Below are 16,224 nucleotides of genomic sequence, written 5' to 3'. Positions count from 1 at the left end.
CTTTGGGTTTTGGGCGTTTGTACTGGCCTGTGTTTGTTTTGGACTTGCCCTAATTAAAAGTTACACGCTACACTGACATTTCTGCTCTCCTGCGTTTGACTCCTCACTTACCTTCAGTACGCACGCAACAACAGCGTCCATAAAATTACCATTAGACTTATATCCATTTGGACTGAACAAGTTTGTAGGTGCAACATTTTAAAAAGTAAATTCACAATCTTTCTCTCTCACATGCACATTTCTGCCTAATAAAAACCAACAATGTGCTACCTTTTTGTAGTATTTCAGCCGAATCTCACTGTTCAGTAGCAGCTAGCTAGTAGAAAGCTAGCAGCTGTAGCTAGCTAGCTAACACCAGTTGGATGAGAAGCAAAAGGAAGGCAGCTAGCTAGCCAGGTCTATGTTGACATGGACGGGTTTTCATATGGCTAAAGACAGTCATCTGTGTAAACTGCTGACCTGGACACTTAATCAGAGCACAAATAAATATGCTAGCGGACCTCCTTGGCTGCTATTACAGCCAGTTAGATACACCAAACGTTGGTAACTTTGGGAAAACTGTCACGCTGCTAATGTATAATACATGCACACACCAGAAGGGGTATAGTTTTTGACACCCCCCTCCCTTTTCCGACACACAAACCCCCTTGCGCACTTACCCATACGGTGTGTGCTTATTTTAATTAATTGGGTGTCTCTTAAAAGAGCCCTTGGGTTTGTTGGTCCTCGTTGAGTGTAGGGACAGGGAGTGTGACGACGCAACTATGGAAGAGAGAACAGTGGAGAGGCCAGGTATCGGTTTCCCGTTAGTGATGGAACTTATGTTATGAACTTGTGTTTTAATGTATCTTTCCTACAACGGCCAAATATGTAATATGTGTTTTCCTCAACACCACACAGAGAAAACAGTCACTATGTGTGTTTTTGGTACATGTATCGAAAGAAAGGAAGATCAGTTTTCTCCATTCAAATGTTTCATTAACATTAGAATTATTTCACAATACGGATGACGGATCAGCTCCTAGAAAGATATTACCACTTACGGCTGAAAATATTGAAGTGGCTTATTCTAATGCTCACCCAATAAAATCACAGATTTGGCACATCATTACATCATGACATATATTAAGTAGCCTGCAAGTAGCAAAATAGAACTCGACTTTTAGCAAATTGTGTTCTTACAGCCTGAATTTTAAATGGATTAAATTTAGATGTAGTGTCACTGGACTACACACAGTACCCCATAATGTCAAAGTGGAATCATGTTTTAGATTTGTTTTACAAATAAATTACAAATGAAAAGCTGAAAGTCTTGAGTCAGTAATTATTCAAACCCTTTGTTATGGCAAGCCTAAATCAATTCAGTAGTAAACTTTGCAAAACAAGTCACATAATAAGTTGCATGGACTCACTCTGTGTGCAATAATAGTGTTTAACATGATTTTTGAATGACTACCTCATCTCTGTATCCCACACATATAATTATCTGTAAGATCCCTCAATGGAGTAGTGAATTTCAAACACAGATTCAACCACAAAAACCAGGGAGGTTTTCCAACGCCTCACAAAGAAGGGCACCTGTTTGTAGATGGAATATCCCTTTGAGCATGGTGGATGGTGTATCAATACACCCAGGTACAGTCATCCTTCCTAACTCAGTTGTCGGAGAGGAAGGAAACTGCTCAGGAATTTCACTATGAGGCCAATTGTGACTTTAAAACAGTTAGATAGTTGTGGTAGGAGAAAACTGAGGGTGGATCAACAACGTTGTAGTTACTCCACTCCTAAGCTACCTGCCTACACATTGTTGGAAGTACAATAGAACAACACAGCTACTGTAGTAGGTCAAAGCTGTGTGCTGGAAAACCTTGGTAGAGCATGGGTGAAGTATGCATTGTGATGCTCATGTGAATTTCCTTTTTTTTTCGGCTTCAGATCAATGCCTACTTATCACTTAAAATGTATTTTTTTGTTTTGAAGAATCTATATGGATCTCCTCACTGCTCTTTTACTGTGCTCACCTGTCCTTCTATACTGTAATGTAGCTAAAATACATTTAAGACAATCCTCTATACTAGATTTCCCTTTCCCTATTGGGGTCTTGCATACACAACATCTATTTCTTCTGATTTAGAAATACAACTGAGTACATGATTGCCTTTTCTGATGCATCAGTGGCTCATATTTGCAAACTGCTTGGGATTATCATAAAGAATTACCTTCAAGTGTTCCAGAAGAAACATCTTTATGAATTCAGCAATGCTGTATATACATCAGAGAGAATCGTTTTCACCCTCATAGGTCAAGGTTCAATTGCAGGGCATCCTTGTATTGAAATGAGATATGAATAAATATTGTTTTCTAGTATATGTTGTGTGTGTGATTTTATGTTTTTGAATTGAATAAAATTGGGGAGGAAATGTTGTGTACTGCCGTACGCATTTGACAGAAGACTACAGCTAGCTAGCTGCCACTAGGGGGAGTGCAATTCTAAGGCATGACCATTCAAATTGTCTTTCACTGTTCAGGGACACACTGTTATTTCACCTTGTTCTTTAGTTTCGCAATGATCAGGCTGATGAAAACACCATCATTATATGATTAATATGAGAGTCTTCTCACAGGTAGCCATCGTAAACCTGTAGCAGCCATCCATAATCACATCCCCTCGTTCCTTCCTTTAACTGCATCCTTCTATCCCTCCTTAACCCACCATCCTGCCCTCCCTCCTTAACCCACCATCCTGCCCTCCCTCCTTAACCCAGCATCCTGCCCTTTCTTTCTCCCTGCTTTATTCTTACACATTCTCTCTATACTTTATTCCACCATGTTGCATTTCAACTTCTATAGATTGACCACTACATCTCATCTCTCATCTCCCCCTCCACCCCTGAAGCCAGACCCCTCTCCTGGGTCACCCTACCCCATGTTGTAGTGCTGACATGTAGGCTGCCTCTCGACGGGGGCCATTTCTCTTTATTTGTTTGACTTCACATTCAAGTCTCTCTCTTAGCGGACAACTGGATGCCATGATGAGATTGACCTGGTTGGGTATCAGTGATTGACTAGGAATGTTAAGTAGAGTGAGGGTCATACTACGATAATGCTCCATGTCAGTCTGTAGTAGCAGACCGCAGTCGGTGCTGGAGCATGTCAAGCAGCTCTCTGTATAAGCACATTTATTCTGATTGATGGCTCAACTGATACCACTGTGTGCCCTTTACCGACTTTCATTTTGCTGGACCAGCAGATTCATATTGATACAGCACAATGATGATATAGCCATAAAGAAGCAGTATTTGTCTGACGCTGATAAATGCTTTCAGCTGTGATTCCACATTTGCTCTTAGAATATGTTGGTGTCTTTGGCTGGTCTCCAGAATACACAGCACTGTTAATGTAACACCATGCCATCCATTGGAAATTTGACCTTGACTTTAAACTTGGTGGTTATGCAGTGAGAGAGCTGTTCTCTTCCTGGGATAATGTAATGTCTTTGTCATAAAGGTTATGCCTCATAAAGAATGATGGTCAGAGGTGTGAGTGACGTCATTCAACCACCAAAGAGTTCTGACTTTCTATGTTCTATGTTAATCTCCTTTTTATGTTCCATCAGTCTGGAGTAGTTTGAGATGTGCCGTATCTAAAAATGAGTTAATATTGGTTTTCATCCAGTTAAATGTCATCGAAAATGTAGTCTACGTATTCGCCAAAAGTGATTATTTATCACGAGGGCCATAAACAATAATTAGTAAGGCTGCATACTCAAAAAAGTTTAAAATCTCACCTTTCTTGTAAGAATAGTTATAAATTGCTGAGGTGTAATCATTTTTGAGGACACAAGCTCAAGTACACAGTACAAATATGATAAAAATGAAATATTTAATGATGTATTTCTTATTCAACAACACTGAATGAGTAATTTACTTATATTATTTCTAAATATAGTATAATCACATTATAAAACGACTAACTATAAGATTTCACCTTCCTTATAACTGTAAAATATATATATTTGTATGTTTAGTGTTAGAAAATGTGCATATTTTCTAAAGGTCTTTCTTGGTCAAAACATCTTCCTCCATCCCTGTGAACATCTCAGAGAGCATGGCTTCCTGAACTTGTTAGGAACTCGCCTTTCATCTCTTTCTGACAAACAGAAAGTGTTTGTTTAAAATCGATGAATTATTTTAGATAAATCGATCTCTGAATGTGCTGAATGTACCGTGATGAAACCACTCTCCTGCTGCGCTACGATGAAACGATTGCAGCCATGTTCTTTGTCAGTGGCTTTCAGCCAGGAGTTGATGGACAGTCAGAAGAGTGAATGAAATGGTAGGAGGGACATCCCAGCTTTAAGTGGTTTCAGATTTCACATCTATGTCACACGGGCTCAGAAAATATACTCTGTGTCCAAGGGAACCAGGACTAAATGTGTGTCGGACGCTGGACCCGAAACACACATGTCCCCTAAACAGGACTTTACAGTGGCTTGCGAAAGTATTCACCCCCCTTGGCATGTTTCCTATTATGTTGCCTTACAACCTGGAAGGAAAAGTGATTTTTTTTTGGGGGGGGGGGGGTTGTATCATTTGATTTACACAACATGCCTACCACTTTAAAGATACAAAAAAAATGGTGGGCTTTAACTAGGCCATTACAAGAAATTTTTATGTTTCCCCGTATACCTCTCAAGTGTTGCTTTAGCAGTATGCTTAAGGTCATTGTCCTGCTGGAAGGTGAACCTCCGTCCCAGTCTCAAATCTCTGGAAGACTGAAACAGGTTTCCCTCAAGAATTTCCCTGTATTTAGCGCCATCCATCATTCCTTCAATTCTGACCAGTTTCCCAGTCCCTGAAAAACATCCCCACAGCATAATGGGATGGCGTTCTCAGGGTGATAAGAGGTGTTGGGTTTGTGCCAGACATAGTGTTTTCCTTGATGGCCAAAAAGCTTAATTTTAGTCTCATCTGACCAGAGTACCTTCTTCCATATGTTTGGGGAGTCTCCCACATGCCTTTTGGCGAACACCAAATGTGTTTGCTTATTTTTTTCTTTAAGCAATGGCTTCTTTCTGGCCACTCTTCCGTACAGCTCAGCTCTGTGCTCTCACCAATGTAAGAAATAACACATAAAAAACAAAATACTGCATCGTTTCCTAGGAACGCGAAGCGAGGCGGCCATCTCTGTCGGCGCCGGACATATGTAGACTACTGTGCTTGTCTGATGCTTTAAGCCTGGTCCTCCATCTGCTGCTGGTCTTCACAGATTCTGCCATTACGCTCCTGAAGTTGCTGGTAATGGGCTGCACCAGGGGTCGGCAACTTTTTCCATTTGAAGTGCCAATTTATCTTACAATTTCTACCGATCTGAGTGCCAGTTATGATTTTCATATGCACATTTTCATGTAACAGTTTCATTTCATTTATAATAGTGTTCATATCTCAATAATTATAATGTGGTTCTATTGCCTTTGCCAACTTCTATTGTCATTGCCAACTATATAAAAATAGCCCACATAAAGCCAACTAATAAAAACATTGCAGCCTGCAGGTAGAAAATATCCTGATAAAATAAATATCCTATAAATCACATTGGCTACACATGGCCTGTCTGCAACGAACTTGAAACATTGTATCAACTATTAATTGGTCCGGCCTCAAGCTCTGCTAGCAAATTTACAACATTGTATCAAATATTCTGGGCCCTCAGAGTTTCCCACTCTAGTGAGCTTCAGACAGACACAGCTGTAGGCTATTTGCACAAGGGATAAGAAGTAATCAGGTAGGCCTATTTTATTACGTTTCCCCTGGATCAGAGCATTACATTTTTTTCCCCTTTCACCCCAAGTGATTATCTAAATATTTTTCAAATAGGCTACTTTGAGGAACTATTGTCATTCTCAATGGATGTAAAAACAGACTTTGTTTACTTGCTGTTTTAGGTGAAGAAAACATTTTGTTTGAGAAGCGCCACAGTGGTGGTGAGTTAAGACAATCATAAATCATATCAGATCCCCATATTTATAGGTCTACATTTGCATGTAGGCCAGGTAGCCCAGGTCTACTTCTATGTATAATCAGGTGCGTGACCTTACTCAAGATTGACAGGAGCTCTACAAATAAAAGACGATGAATAAATTGACAACTGTCTTAAATGGAATGAAATGAACCTAAATGTGTTCCTCACAAGTGTAGCCTAGGTTGTGTGGTCTGCAAACAGTGTTCACTTCGAAAATGAGAACGGTAAAAGACTAATGATAATATATTGAATACATTAACAGAAATTACCATAACCAATTAAGGGCAAATGTACTACTAGTGATACTGGTGTGCCATCCCGTGGCCTCTGTAATGGATTAGTTCACTGAGACATGCATGAATCAGACAAGTGTCTCGTGTGCCATTTAAAAATATATATTTACACTACAAAAGTATGTGGAAGCCTGCTTGTCGAACATCTCATTACAAAGTCATGGGCATTAACATGGTGTTGGTCCCCTCTTTGTTGCTATAACAGCCTTCCCTCTTCTGGGAAGGCTTTCCACTAGATGTTGGAACATTGCTGCAGGGACTTGCTTCCATTCAGCCACAAGAGCATTAGTGAGGTTGGGCACTGATGTTGGGTGATTAGGCCTGGCTCGCAGTTGGCGTTCCAATTCATCCCAAAGGTGTTCGATGGGATTAAGGTCTGTGCAGGCCAGTCAAGTTCTTACAAACCGATTTCGACAAACCATTTCTGTATGAACTTCGCTTTGTGCACTGGGGCAATGTCATGCTGAAACAGGAAAGAGCCTTCCCCAAACTGTTGCCCAAAAGTTGGAAGCACACAATTGTCTAGAATCTCATTGTATTCTATAGTGTTAAGATTTCCCTTCGTCTCATCGCTGTGCTAGCCGTGCCACTAGAGATCCTGGTTCGACTCCAGGCCGTGGCAGCCGGTCGCGACCGGAAGACCTAATGGGTGTCGCACAATTAGCCCAGCGTTGTCCAGGTTAGGGGAGGGTTTGGCCGGTAGGGATGTTCTTGTCCCATTGCGCTCTAGTGACTCCTGTGGCGGACCGGGCGCAAATGCACTCTGACACGGTCGCCAGGTGTACGGTATTTCCTCCAACACATTGGTGCGACTGGCTTCTGTGTTAAGCGGGCATTGTGTCAAGAAGCAGTGTGGCTTGGCTGGGTTGTGTTTCGGAGGACGCACAGCTCTCGACCTTCGCCTCTCCCGAGGCCATACGGGAGTTGCAGCGATGAAACAAGATTGTAACTACCAATTGGATACCATGAAATTGGGGAGAAAAAGGTATAAAAAAATAATATGATTTCCCTTCGCTGGAAGTAAGGAGCCTGAACCATGAAAAACAGCCCCAGACCATTATTTCTCCTCCACCAAACTTTACAGTGGGCATTATGCATTCGGGCAGGTATATTTTTCTTGGCATCCACCAAACCCAGGTTATGTCTGTCGGACTGCCAGATGGTGACACGTGATTCATCACTCCAGAGAATGCGTTTACACAGCTCCAGTGTCCAATGGCGGCGAGCTTTACACCACTCATAGGCTTGTGTGTGGCTGCTTGGCAGTGGAAACCTATTTCATGTAGCTCCTGACAAACAGTTTTGTGCTGACGTTGCTTCCAGAGGCAGTTTGGAACTCGGTAGTGAGAGTTGCAACCGAGGACACGCTTCAGCACTCGGCGGTCCCATTCTGTGAGCTTGTGTGGCCTACCACTTTGCGGCTGAGCCTTGTTGCTCCTAGACATTTCCACTTACAGTTGACAGGGGCAGCTCTAGCAGGGCAGAAATATGATGAACTGACTTGTTGGAAAGGCAGCATCCTATGGCGGTGCCACATTGAAAGTCACTGAGCTCTTCAGTAAGGCCATTTCACTGCAAATGATCACCTATGGAGATTGCATGGCTGTGTGCTCAATTTTATACACCTGTCAACAACGGGTGTGGCTGAAATAACCAAATCCACTCATTTGAAGGGGTGTCCACATACTTTTGTATATATAGTGTATTTGCTACTGCTCGACCCAAAAGAATTCAGCCGACTAAATGGAGTCAGCTCTAGAAATATCTAATTTACATAAGTATTCACAACCCTTTGATATGACATTCCAAACTGAGCTCAGGGGCTATCATTTCCTTTGATCCTCCTTGATTTATCATAACAACTTGATTGGAGTCCACCTGTGGCCAATTCACTTGTTTGGACATGATTTAGAAAGGAACACACCTGGCTATATAAGGTCCCACAGTTTACAGTGCATGTCAGAGCAGAAACTATACCATGAAGTCCAAGGAACTGTATGTAGATCTCCAAGACAGAATTGTGATGAGGTATATATCTGGGGAAGGGTATAAAACTATTTCTACAGTGTTTAAAGTTTCCAAGAGCACAGTGGTCTCCATCATTGGGAAATTGAAAAAATATGTAACTACCCATACTCATACAGACCAAGAAGGAAATCAATTCCACAAATTAACTTTTAACAAGGCACACCTGTTAATTGAAATGCATTCCAGGTGACTACCTCATGAAGCTGGTTGAGAGAATGCCAAACGTGTGCAAAGGTGTCATCAAGGCAAAGGGTGGCTACTTTGAAGAATCTCAAATATAAAATATATTTGGATTTGTTTTGGTTACTACATGATTTCATATGTGTTATTTCATAGTTTTCTTCACGATTATTCTACAATGTAGAAAATAGTAAAAATAAAGAAAAACCCTTGAATGAGTAGGTGTGTCCAAACCTTTGACTGGTACTATATGTAAATGAAATAATTATGTATTTCATTTTCAATAAACAATTTCTAAAACCTGTTTTTACTTTGATTGTGGGGTATTGTGTGTAGATGGATGAGAGCACTTTAAAAAAAATACATTTTGTTTTAGGCTGTAACACAACAAAATGTTGAATAAGTCAAAGGGTATGAATACTTTCTGAAGGCACTGTATATCTCTTGCTATCTGATTCTGTCTGTTATCCATCTGAATAACATATCACCAGAGAGGTGTGTGTGTATGTGTGTGTGTGTGTGTGTGTGTGTGTGTGTGTGTGTGTGTGTGTGTGTGTGTGTGTGAGAATCAGACCAATGTTTTGACCAGTGGATGCTCCCATCTCTCTACCCCCTCAGACACGCTCTACAGTTTTGTGATCACAGAGACAGAAGAACTACCACCCACACAAACTAGCGCATTTTAGCTAGTGCTCTTCACTTCAATTAGAGAGAAGATCTAATGGATATGTCTGTGTGAATCAACAAACATGAATGAATTGAGATGGATAAATAGAAAACAAACATGGCTATCGCTATCAGTTAACATTGTGGATTTGTGTTCATAAAACCAACGTTGATGTCCATTCATTTTATCCAGACCTTAGTGCGTTTGTGGTGTCTCTAATTCAGTATGTTGCTTTCACAATTGTTTAGTAATTTCATATTAAATAAAACATTCCATAATTTAACAGTAAAGCAATAGCCCACTTGTTTACAGTCCACTGTGTTAGTTCAGTATAATATACAGTATTATGCTTTCAAGGAACAAATCATGATTAAGAAGAGAGACAATTGAACTGTCTGTGTTGGTTTTGGTTAATTTTGTCAGATGTTTGTAAATGGGGCACCCAGGCCTTTGAGACAGACTACTGATTGATTGCAGATGAATGAATTCCTCACTCTGTTCACAATAGGTGTTCAGTGTTGCTGCCTGTCTCTTTGTGTTGTGTTTTCTGGGTGCCATTGGCTGGTTCTTTCTGTAACAGAGGAAGCTCATATTGTGCTTGGAAGTGTGTGAAAGGGGGCATGCCATGACTGCCAGTCAGGGGGAGAAGGAGCTAAATGCCCAGATCAACAGGGCACTTTAGTGTGTGTGTGTGGTGGTATGGGGGATGGTGATGGATGGGGGTTGAATAATGATGAGATGATGATAGGCCCGGGCCTCATCCGTACCCCTGTTTCCCATGGCCCCTGGGACGGGGTGGTACAACAGTCTGGCACGGCCTCTCAGAGAACAGACCTGTGCTTGTCTAGGGGAGCCATGTTTGTAAAATCTCAGTTGATGCTCAGTTGATGCTCAGCTGATGATAAGGATGATATGCCGCTGTTTGATCCAGGGCATTGCTCTGTCACCTCCATCCACTCCGTGAATACAAAATTCAATTGACATCCTGTTTTCATTTTCCTGCCGATACCCTTCACACCACCTGTTCACACGTAACCATTCACACCTTAGATATTCAATGACTTCATGAATAGCTTCATTTAGAGACCAGGTATTTTCATTCTCTCATACAATTCATGGGCCATTGTGTTCACTGCAATACCTCCTTGACCTTGACGGTTTAAAGCTCAAATATGCAACATTGAGGATTTTATTCCCTGAACAACTCAGCACTTGTAGCCTCTGCCTATTCTGATTACAGCATGGGTGTACACTCGTGCAGTTGTGGATAATATTGTGGCCACTCCCCATCGACCGTCTGTCCAATGAGGGTCCTTGCTGCAGGCTTCCATTTGCAGTTTCAATAGTACCATAGTGTTGCCTGGCAACCAGAACTGGCACATTTCGGGGATGATCTATGTAGATGGCAGCAGCTGTAATTCACTTCAGCAGAGAGTGAGTGAGAGAGAGAACGTGAAGGTACAGATATTGAGGGAGAATAGAGTCTAAAGTCAGAGAGGAGGAAAAGGGGGAGAGGAACGGGGTCAGAGACGCAGGGAGGGAGTGATAGAGGTAGAGGAGTCACCATCTCTTGCCTTCATCGAGAAAGTTTGCTTCTGTGGCCAAAGAGGAGGAGGAGGAGGAGAGGGAGGAGGAAGAAGAGGCCCATTGCTAAGCCTGTTTGAGACTGTGTCTATCAGAGAAGAGAGGCATGTGTGGTGTATGAAGGATTATTCCTCAGTGCTTCTGTACTCCCACAGACTCCAGTATCTTCTGGAGTGGTGGATCTATAGCCATGCCTCCCCACAGACTACCAGCCTGACACACGCTCTGGAGGGACGGCAACAGAGGACAGCCTGAGTGACCTGGATACGAGCTGTTGCAGTCTACGGTGTAGAAGTTATTTTAAGCAGATCCTGACTTCAATTTGATCTGAGTTGATCCAAACAGATCCAAATAGATTTTGGTCTGGATCCTGATCTAAGACTGCTTTAGATGGACCTGGTTCTCATCTGGGTTGGTGTTTGTTGAGACACACGTCCAGAACGGATTTAACCTGGGGAGTTCCATAGAAGCACTGTAGTGCTCCAGAGAAGTTTACCCACTCAGGACCAAGACAGTGTGCCAGAAGAGGAGGATCTATGTCTGGATTCACACATTGAACACCTGGGCAATGTTCAATACCTGTGGTGCCATGATGTTTACTGGATCTGCTAACATGAACATACAACACCTGGCACCATGGGCTAACCAGCGCTGTCTCCTTATCTTGGCCCCCTGCTGATCTTCTGCAGGAGAACTTAGGAGCAGGAAAATGTGGAAATTTAAGGCATTCTGTATGGATTATTGGCATGTGTTGTGTCTACATCCTCACAATACTTTTGATAAGAGGTAAGTTGATTTTACACTAGATATTTTGCGATTTGTTCTGCAGGATGAAACACTTTCATTTGTGCCTGCGGCTCATGGATCTTTCTTCCTGCTCACATTTGAACACTCCAAATTGGAATTTAAAAACCTCTGTGGAATTAATTGGTATAGATGTTTTATAGACAGAAACTAAGAAGAACACACAGGGCAGTGTTTAGGCATAGTGCTAACAGTAACCTGGGGTGTGAGCTGGCTGGACAACAATCGATTTCCCTGAGAGGAACAAGCCACTTGGTTGGGTCACTTGGTCTCTTGGTAATGCTTGTCTACTTAATGTTGTCTACTATAATGGGATTGGAGCTGATCAGTGCTTAGGAAGAGAGAAGAGGAAGGGTGACTGGACTCGATATCCACTCATCCACCGTGGTGTTCACCTTTCACCTAGTGCAGGATCTATGCAGGGTTGAGTCTACTGCTCCCATCCGAGCAGGTAGTGAATCTGTCTTTATGAGCCTACACGTTACAGGTAGTGAATCTGTCTTTGAGCCTACACGTTACAGGTATTGAATCTGTCTTTATGAGCCTACACGTTACAGGTAGTGAATCTGTCTTTGTGAGGTTACAGGTAGTGAATCTGTCTTTATGAGCCTACACGTTACAGGTAGTGAATCTGTCTTTGTGAGGCTACACGTTACAGGTAGTGAATCTGTCTTTATGAGCCTACACGTTACAGGTAGTGAATCTGTCTTTGTGAGGCTACACGTTACAGGTAGTGAATCTGTCTTTGAGCCTACACGTTACAGGTAGTGAATCTGTCTTTATGAGGCTACACGTTACAGGTAGTGAATCTGTCTTTATGAGCCTACACGTTACAGGTAGTGAATCTGTCTTTATGAGCCTACACGTTACAGGTAGTGAATCTGTCTTTGTGAGCCTACACGTTACAGGTAGTGAATCTGTCTTTGTGAGCCTACACGTTACAGGTAGTGAATCTGTCTTTGTGAGGCTACACGTTACAGGTAGTGAATCTGTCTTTATGAGCCTACACGTTACAGGTAGTGAATCTGTCTTTGTGAGGCTACACGTTACAGGTAGTGAATCTGTCTTTGAGCCTACACGTTACAGGTAGTGAATCTGTCTTTGAGCCTACACGTTACATGTAGTGAATCTGTCTTTGAGCCTACACGTTACAGGTAGTGAATCTGTCTTTGAGCCTACACGTTACAGGTAGTGAATCTGTCTTTGAGCCTACACGTTACAGGTAGTGAATCTGTCTTTGAGCCTACACGTTACAGGTAGTGAATCTGTCTTTGAGCCTACACGTTACAGGTAGTGAATCTGTCTTTGAGCCTACACGTTACAGGTAGTGAATCTGTCTTTGAGCCTACACGTTACATGTAGTGAATCTGTCTTTGAGCCTACACGTTACAGGTAGTGAATCTGTCTTTGAGCCTACACGTTACAGGTAGTGAATCTGTCTTTGAGCCTACACGTTACAGGTAGTGAATCTGTCTTTGAGCCTACACGTTACAGGTAGTGAATCTGTCTTTGAGCCTACACGTTACAGGTAGTGAATCTGTCTTTGAGCCTACACGTTACAGGTAGTGAATCTGTCTTTGAGCCTACACGTTACAGGTAGTGAATCTGTCTTTATGAGCCTACACGTTACAGGTAGTGAATCTGTCTTTGAGCCTACACGTTACAGGTAGTGAATCTGTCTTTGAGCCTACACGTTACAGGTAGGGAATCTGTCTTTATGAGCCTACACGTTACAGGTAGTGAATCTGTCTTTGTGAGGCTACACGTTACAGGTAGTGAATCTGTCTTTATGAGCCTACACGTTACAGGTAGTGAATCTGTCTTTGTGAGGCTACACGTTACAGGTAGTGAATCTGTCTTTATGAGCCTACACGTTACAGGTAGTGAATCTGTCTTTGTGAGGCTACACGTTACAGGTAGTGAATCTGTCTTTGAGCCTACACGTTACAGGTAGTGAATCTGTCTTTATGAGCCTACACGTTACAGGTAGTGAATCTGTCTTTGTGAGCCTACACGTTACAGGTAGTGAATCTGTCTTTGTGAGCCTACACGTTACAGGTAGTGAATCTGTCTTTGTGAGGCTACACGTTACAGGTAGTGCATCTGTCTTTATGAGCCTACACGTTACAGGTAGTGAATCTGTCTTTGTGAGGCTACACGTTACAGGTAGTGAATCTGTCTTTGAGCCTACACGTTACAGGTAGTGAATCTGTCTTTGAGCCTACACGTTACATGTAGTGAATCTGTCTTTGAGCCTACACGTTACAGGTAGGGAATCTGTCTTTATGAGCCTACACGTTACAGGTAGTGAATCTGTCTTTGTGAGGCTACACGTTACAGGTAGTGAATCTGTCTTTATGAGCCTACACGTTACAGGTAGTGAATCTGTCTTTGTGAGGCTACACGTTACAGGTAGTGAATCTGTCTTTATGAGCCTACACGTTACAGGTAGTGAATCTGTCTTTGTGAGGCTACACGTTACAGGTAGTGAATCTGTCTTTGAGCCTACACGTTACAGGTAGTGAATCTGTCTTTGAGCCTACACGTTACATGTAGTGAATCTGTCTTTGAGCCTACACGTTACAGGTAGTGAATCTGTCTTTGAGCCTACACGTTACAGGTAGGGAATCTGTCTTTATGAGCCTACACGTTACAGGTAGTGAATCTGTCTTTGTGAGGCTACACGTTACAGGTAGTGAATCTGTCTTTATGAGCCTACACGTTACAGGTAGTGAATCTGTCTTTGTGAGGCTACACGTTACAGGTAGTGAATCTGTCTTTATGAGCCTACACGTTACAGGTAGTGAATCTGTCTTTGTGAGGCTACACGTTACAGGTAGTGAATCTGTCTTTGAGCCTACACGTTACAGGTAGTGAATCTGTCTTTGAGCCTACACGTTACATGTAGTGAATCTGTCTTTGAGCCTACACGTTACAGGTAGTGAATCTGTCTTTGAGCCTACACGTTACAGGTAGTGAATCTGTCTTTGAGCCTACACGTTACAGGTAGTGAATCTGTCTTTGAGCCTACACGTTACAGGTAGTGAATCTGTCTTTGAGCCTACACGTTACAGGTAGTGAATCTGTCTTTGAGCCTACACGTTATAGGTAGTGAATCTGTCTTTATGAGCCTACACGTTACAGGTAGTGAATCTGTCTTTGAGCCTACACGTTACAGGTAGTGAATCTGTCTTTATGAGCCTACACGTTACAGGTAGTGAATCTGTCTTTATGAGCCTACACGTTACAGGTAGTGAATCTGTCTTTATGAGCCTACACGTTACAGGTAGTGAATCTGTCTTTGAGCCTACACGTTACAGGTAGTGAATCTGTCTTTGAGCCTACACGTTACAGGTAGTGAATCTGTCTTTGAGCCTACACGTTACAGGTAGTGAATCTGTCTTTGTGAGGCTACACGTTACAGGTAGTGAATCTGTCTTTATGAGCCTACACGTTACAGGTAGTGAATCTGTCTTTGTGAGGCTACACGTTACAGGTAGTGAATCTGTCTTTGAGCCTACACGTTACAGGTAGTGAATCTGTCTTTGAGCCTACACGTTACATGTAGTGAATCTGTCTTTGAGCCTACACGTTACAGGTAGTGAATCTGTCTTTGAGCCTACACGTTACAGGTAGGGAATCTGTCTTTATGAGCCTACACGTTACAGGTAGTGAATCTGTCTTTGTGAGGCTACACGTTACAGGTAGTGAATCTGTCTTTATGAGCCTACACGTTACAGGTAGTGAATCTGTCTTTGTGAGGCTACACGTTACAGGTAGTGAATCTGTCTTTATGAGCCTACACGTTACAGGTAGTGAATCTGTCTTTGTGAGGCTACACGTTACAGGTAGTGAATCTGTCTTTGAGCCTACACGTTACAGGTAGTGAATCTGTCTTTGAGCCTACACGTTACATGTAGTGAATCTGTCTTTGAGCCTACACGTTACAGGTAGTGAATCTGTCTTTGAGCCTACACGTTACAGGTAGTGAATCTGTCTTTGAGCCTACACGTTACAGGTAGTGAATCTGTCTTTGAGCCTACACGTTACAGGTAGTGAATCTGTCTTTGAGCCTACACGTTACAGGTAGTGAATCTGTCTTTGAGCCTACACGTTATAGGTAGTGAATCTGTCTTTATGAGCCTACACGTTACAGGTAGTGAATCTGTCTTTGAGCCTACACGTTACAGGTAGTGAATCTGTCTTTATGAGCCTACACGTTACAGGTAGTGAATCTGTCTTTATGAGCCTACACGTTACAGGTAGTGAATCTGTCTTTATGAGCCTACACGTTACAGGTAGTGAATCTGTCTTTGAGCCTACACGTTACAGGTAGTGAATCTGTCTTTGAGCCTACACGTTACAGGTAGTGAATCTGTCTTTGAGCCTACACGTTACAGGTAGTGAATCTGTCTTTGAGCCTACACGTTACAGGTAGTGAATCTGTCTTTGAGCCTACACGTTACAGGTAGTGAATCTGTCTTTGAGCCTACACGTTACAGGTAGTGAATCTGTCTTTGAGCCTACACGTTATAGGTAGTGAATCTGTCTTTATGAGCCTACACGTTACAGGTAGTGAATCTGTCTTTGAGCCTACACGTTACAGGTAGTGAATCTGTCTTTATGAGCCTACACGTTACAGGTAGT

The 16,224-nt window shown here is 42.3% G+C and overlaps 1 protein-coding gene across 4 annotated transcripts in view; it reads left to right on the top strand.

The window, feature by feature from the left end:
- Window positions 1–16,224, top strand: part of LOC109869766 (IQ motif and SEC7 domain-containing protein 1) — a 220,219-nt gene that overhangs the window by 119,548 nt on the left and 84,447 nt on the right. Inside the window, exon 1 of one of the 4 annotated variants that reach the window (XM_031803737.1) lies at window positions 10,560–11,559. The exons of the other annotated variants lie outside the window; for them this stretch is intronic. Within the exon in view, the coding sequence (XP_031659597.1) occupies window positions 11,483–11,559 (77 nt within the window). The 5' untranslated portion in view covers window positions 10,560–11,482. Of the gene's footprint in view, window positions 1–10,559; window positions 11,560–16,224 lie in introns of those variants that run through there. 4 annotated transcript variants of the gene reach the window in all.

The sequence above is a fragment of the Oncorhynchus kisutch genome, linkage group LG24 (assembly GCF_002021735.2).
Source record: "Oncorhynchus kisutch isolate 150728-3 linkage group LG24, Okis_V2, whole genome shotgun sequence".
In the NCBI taxonomy this organism is placed as follows: domain Eukaryota; kingdom Metazoa; phylum Chordata; class Actinopteri; order Salmoniformes; family Salmonidae; genus Oncorhynchus; species Oncorhynchus kisutch.
This window is presented reverse-complemented; position numbering and strand designations above follow the sequence as displayed.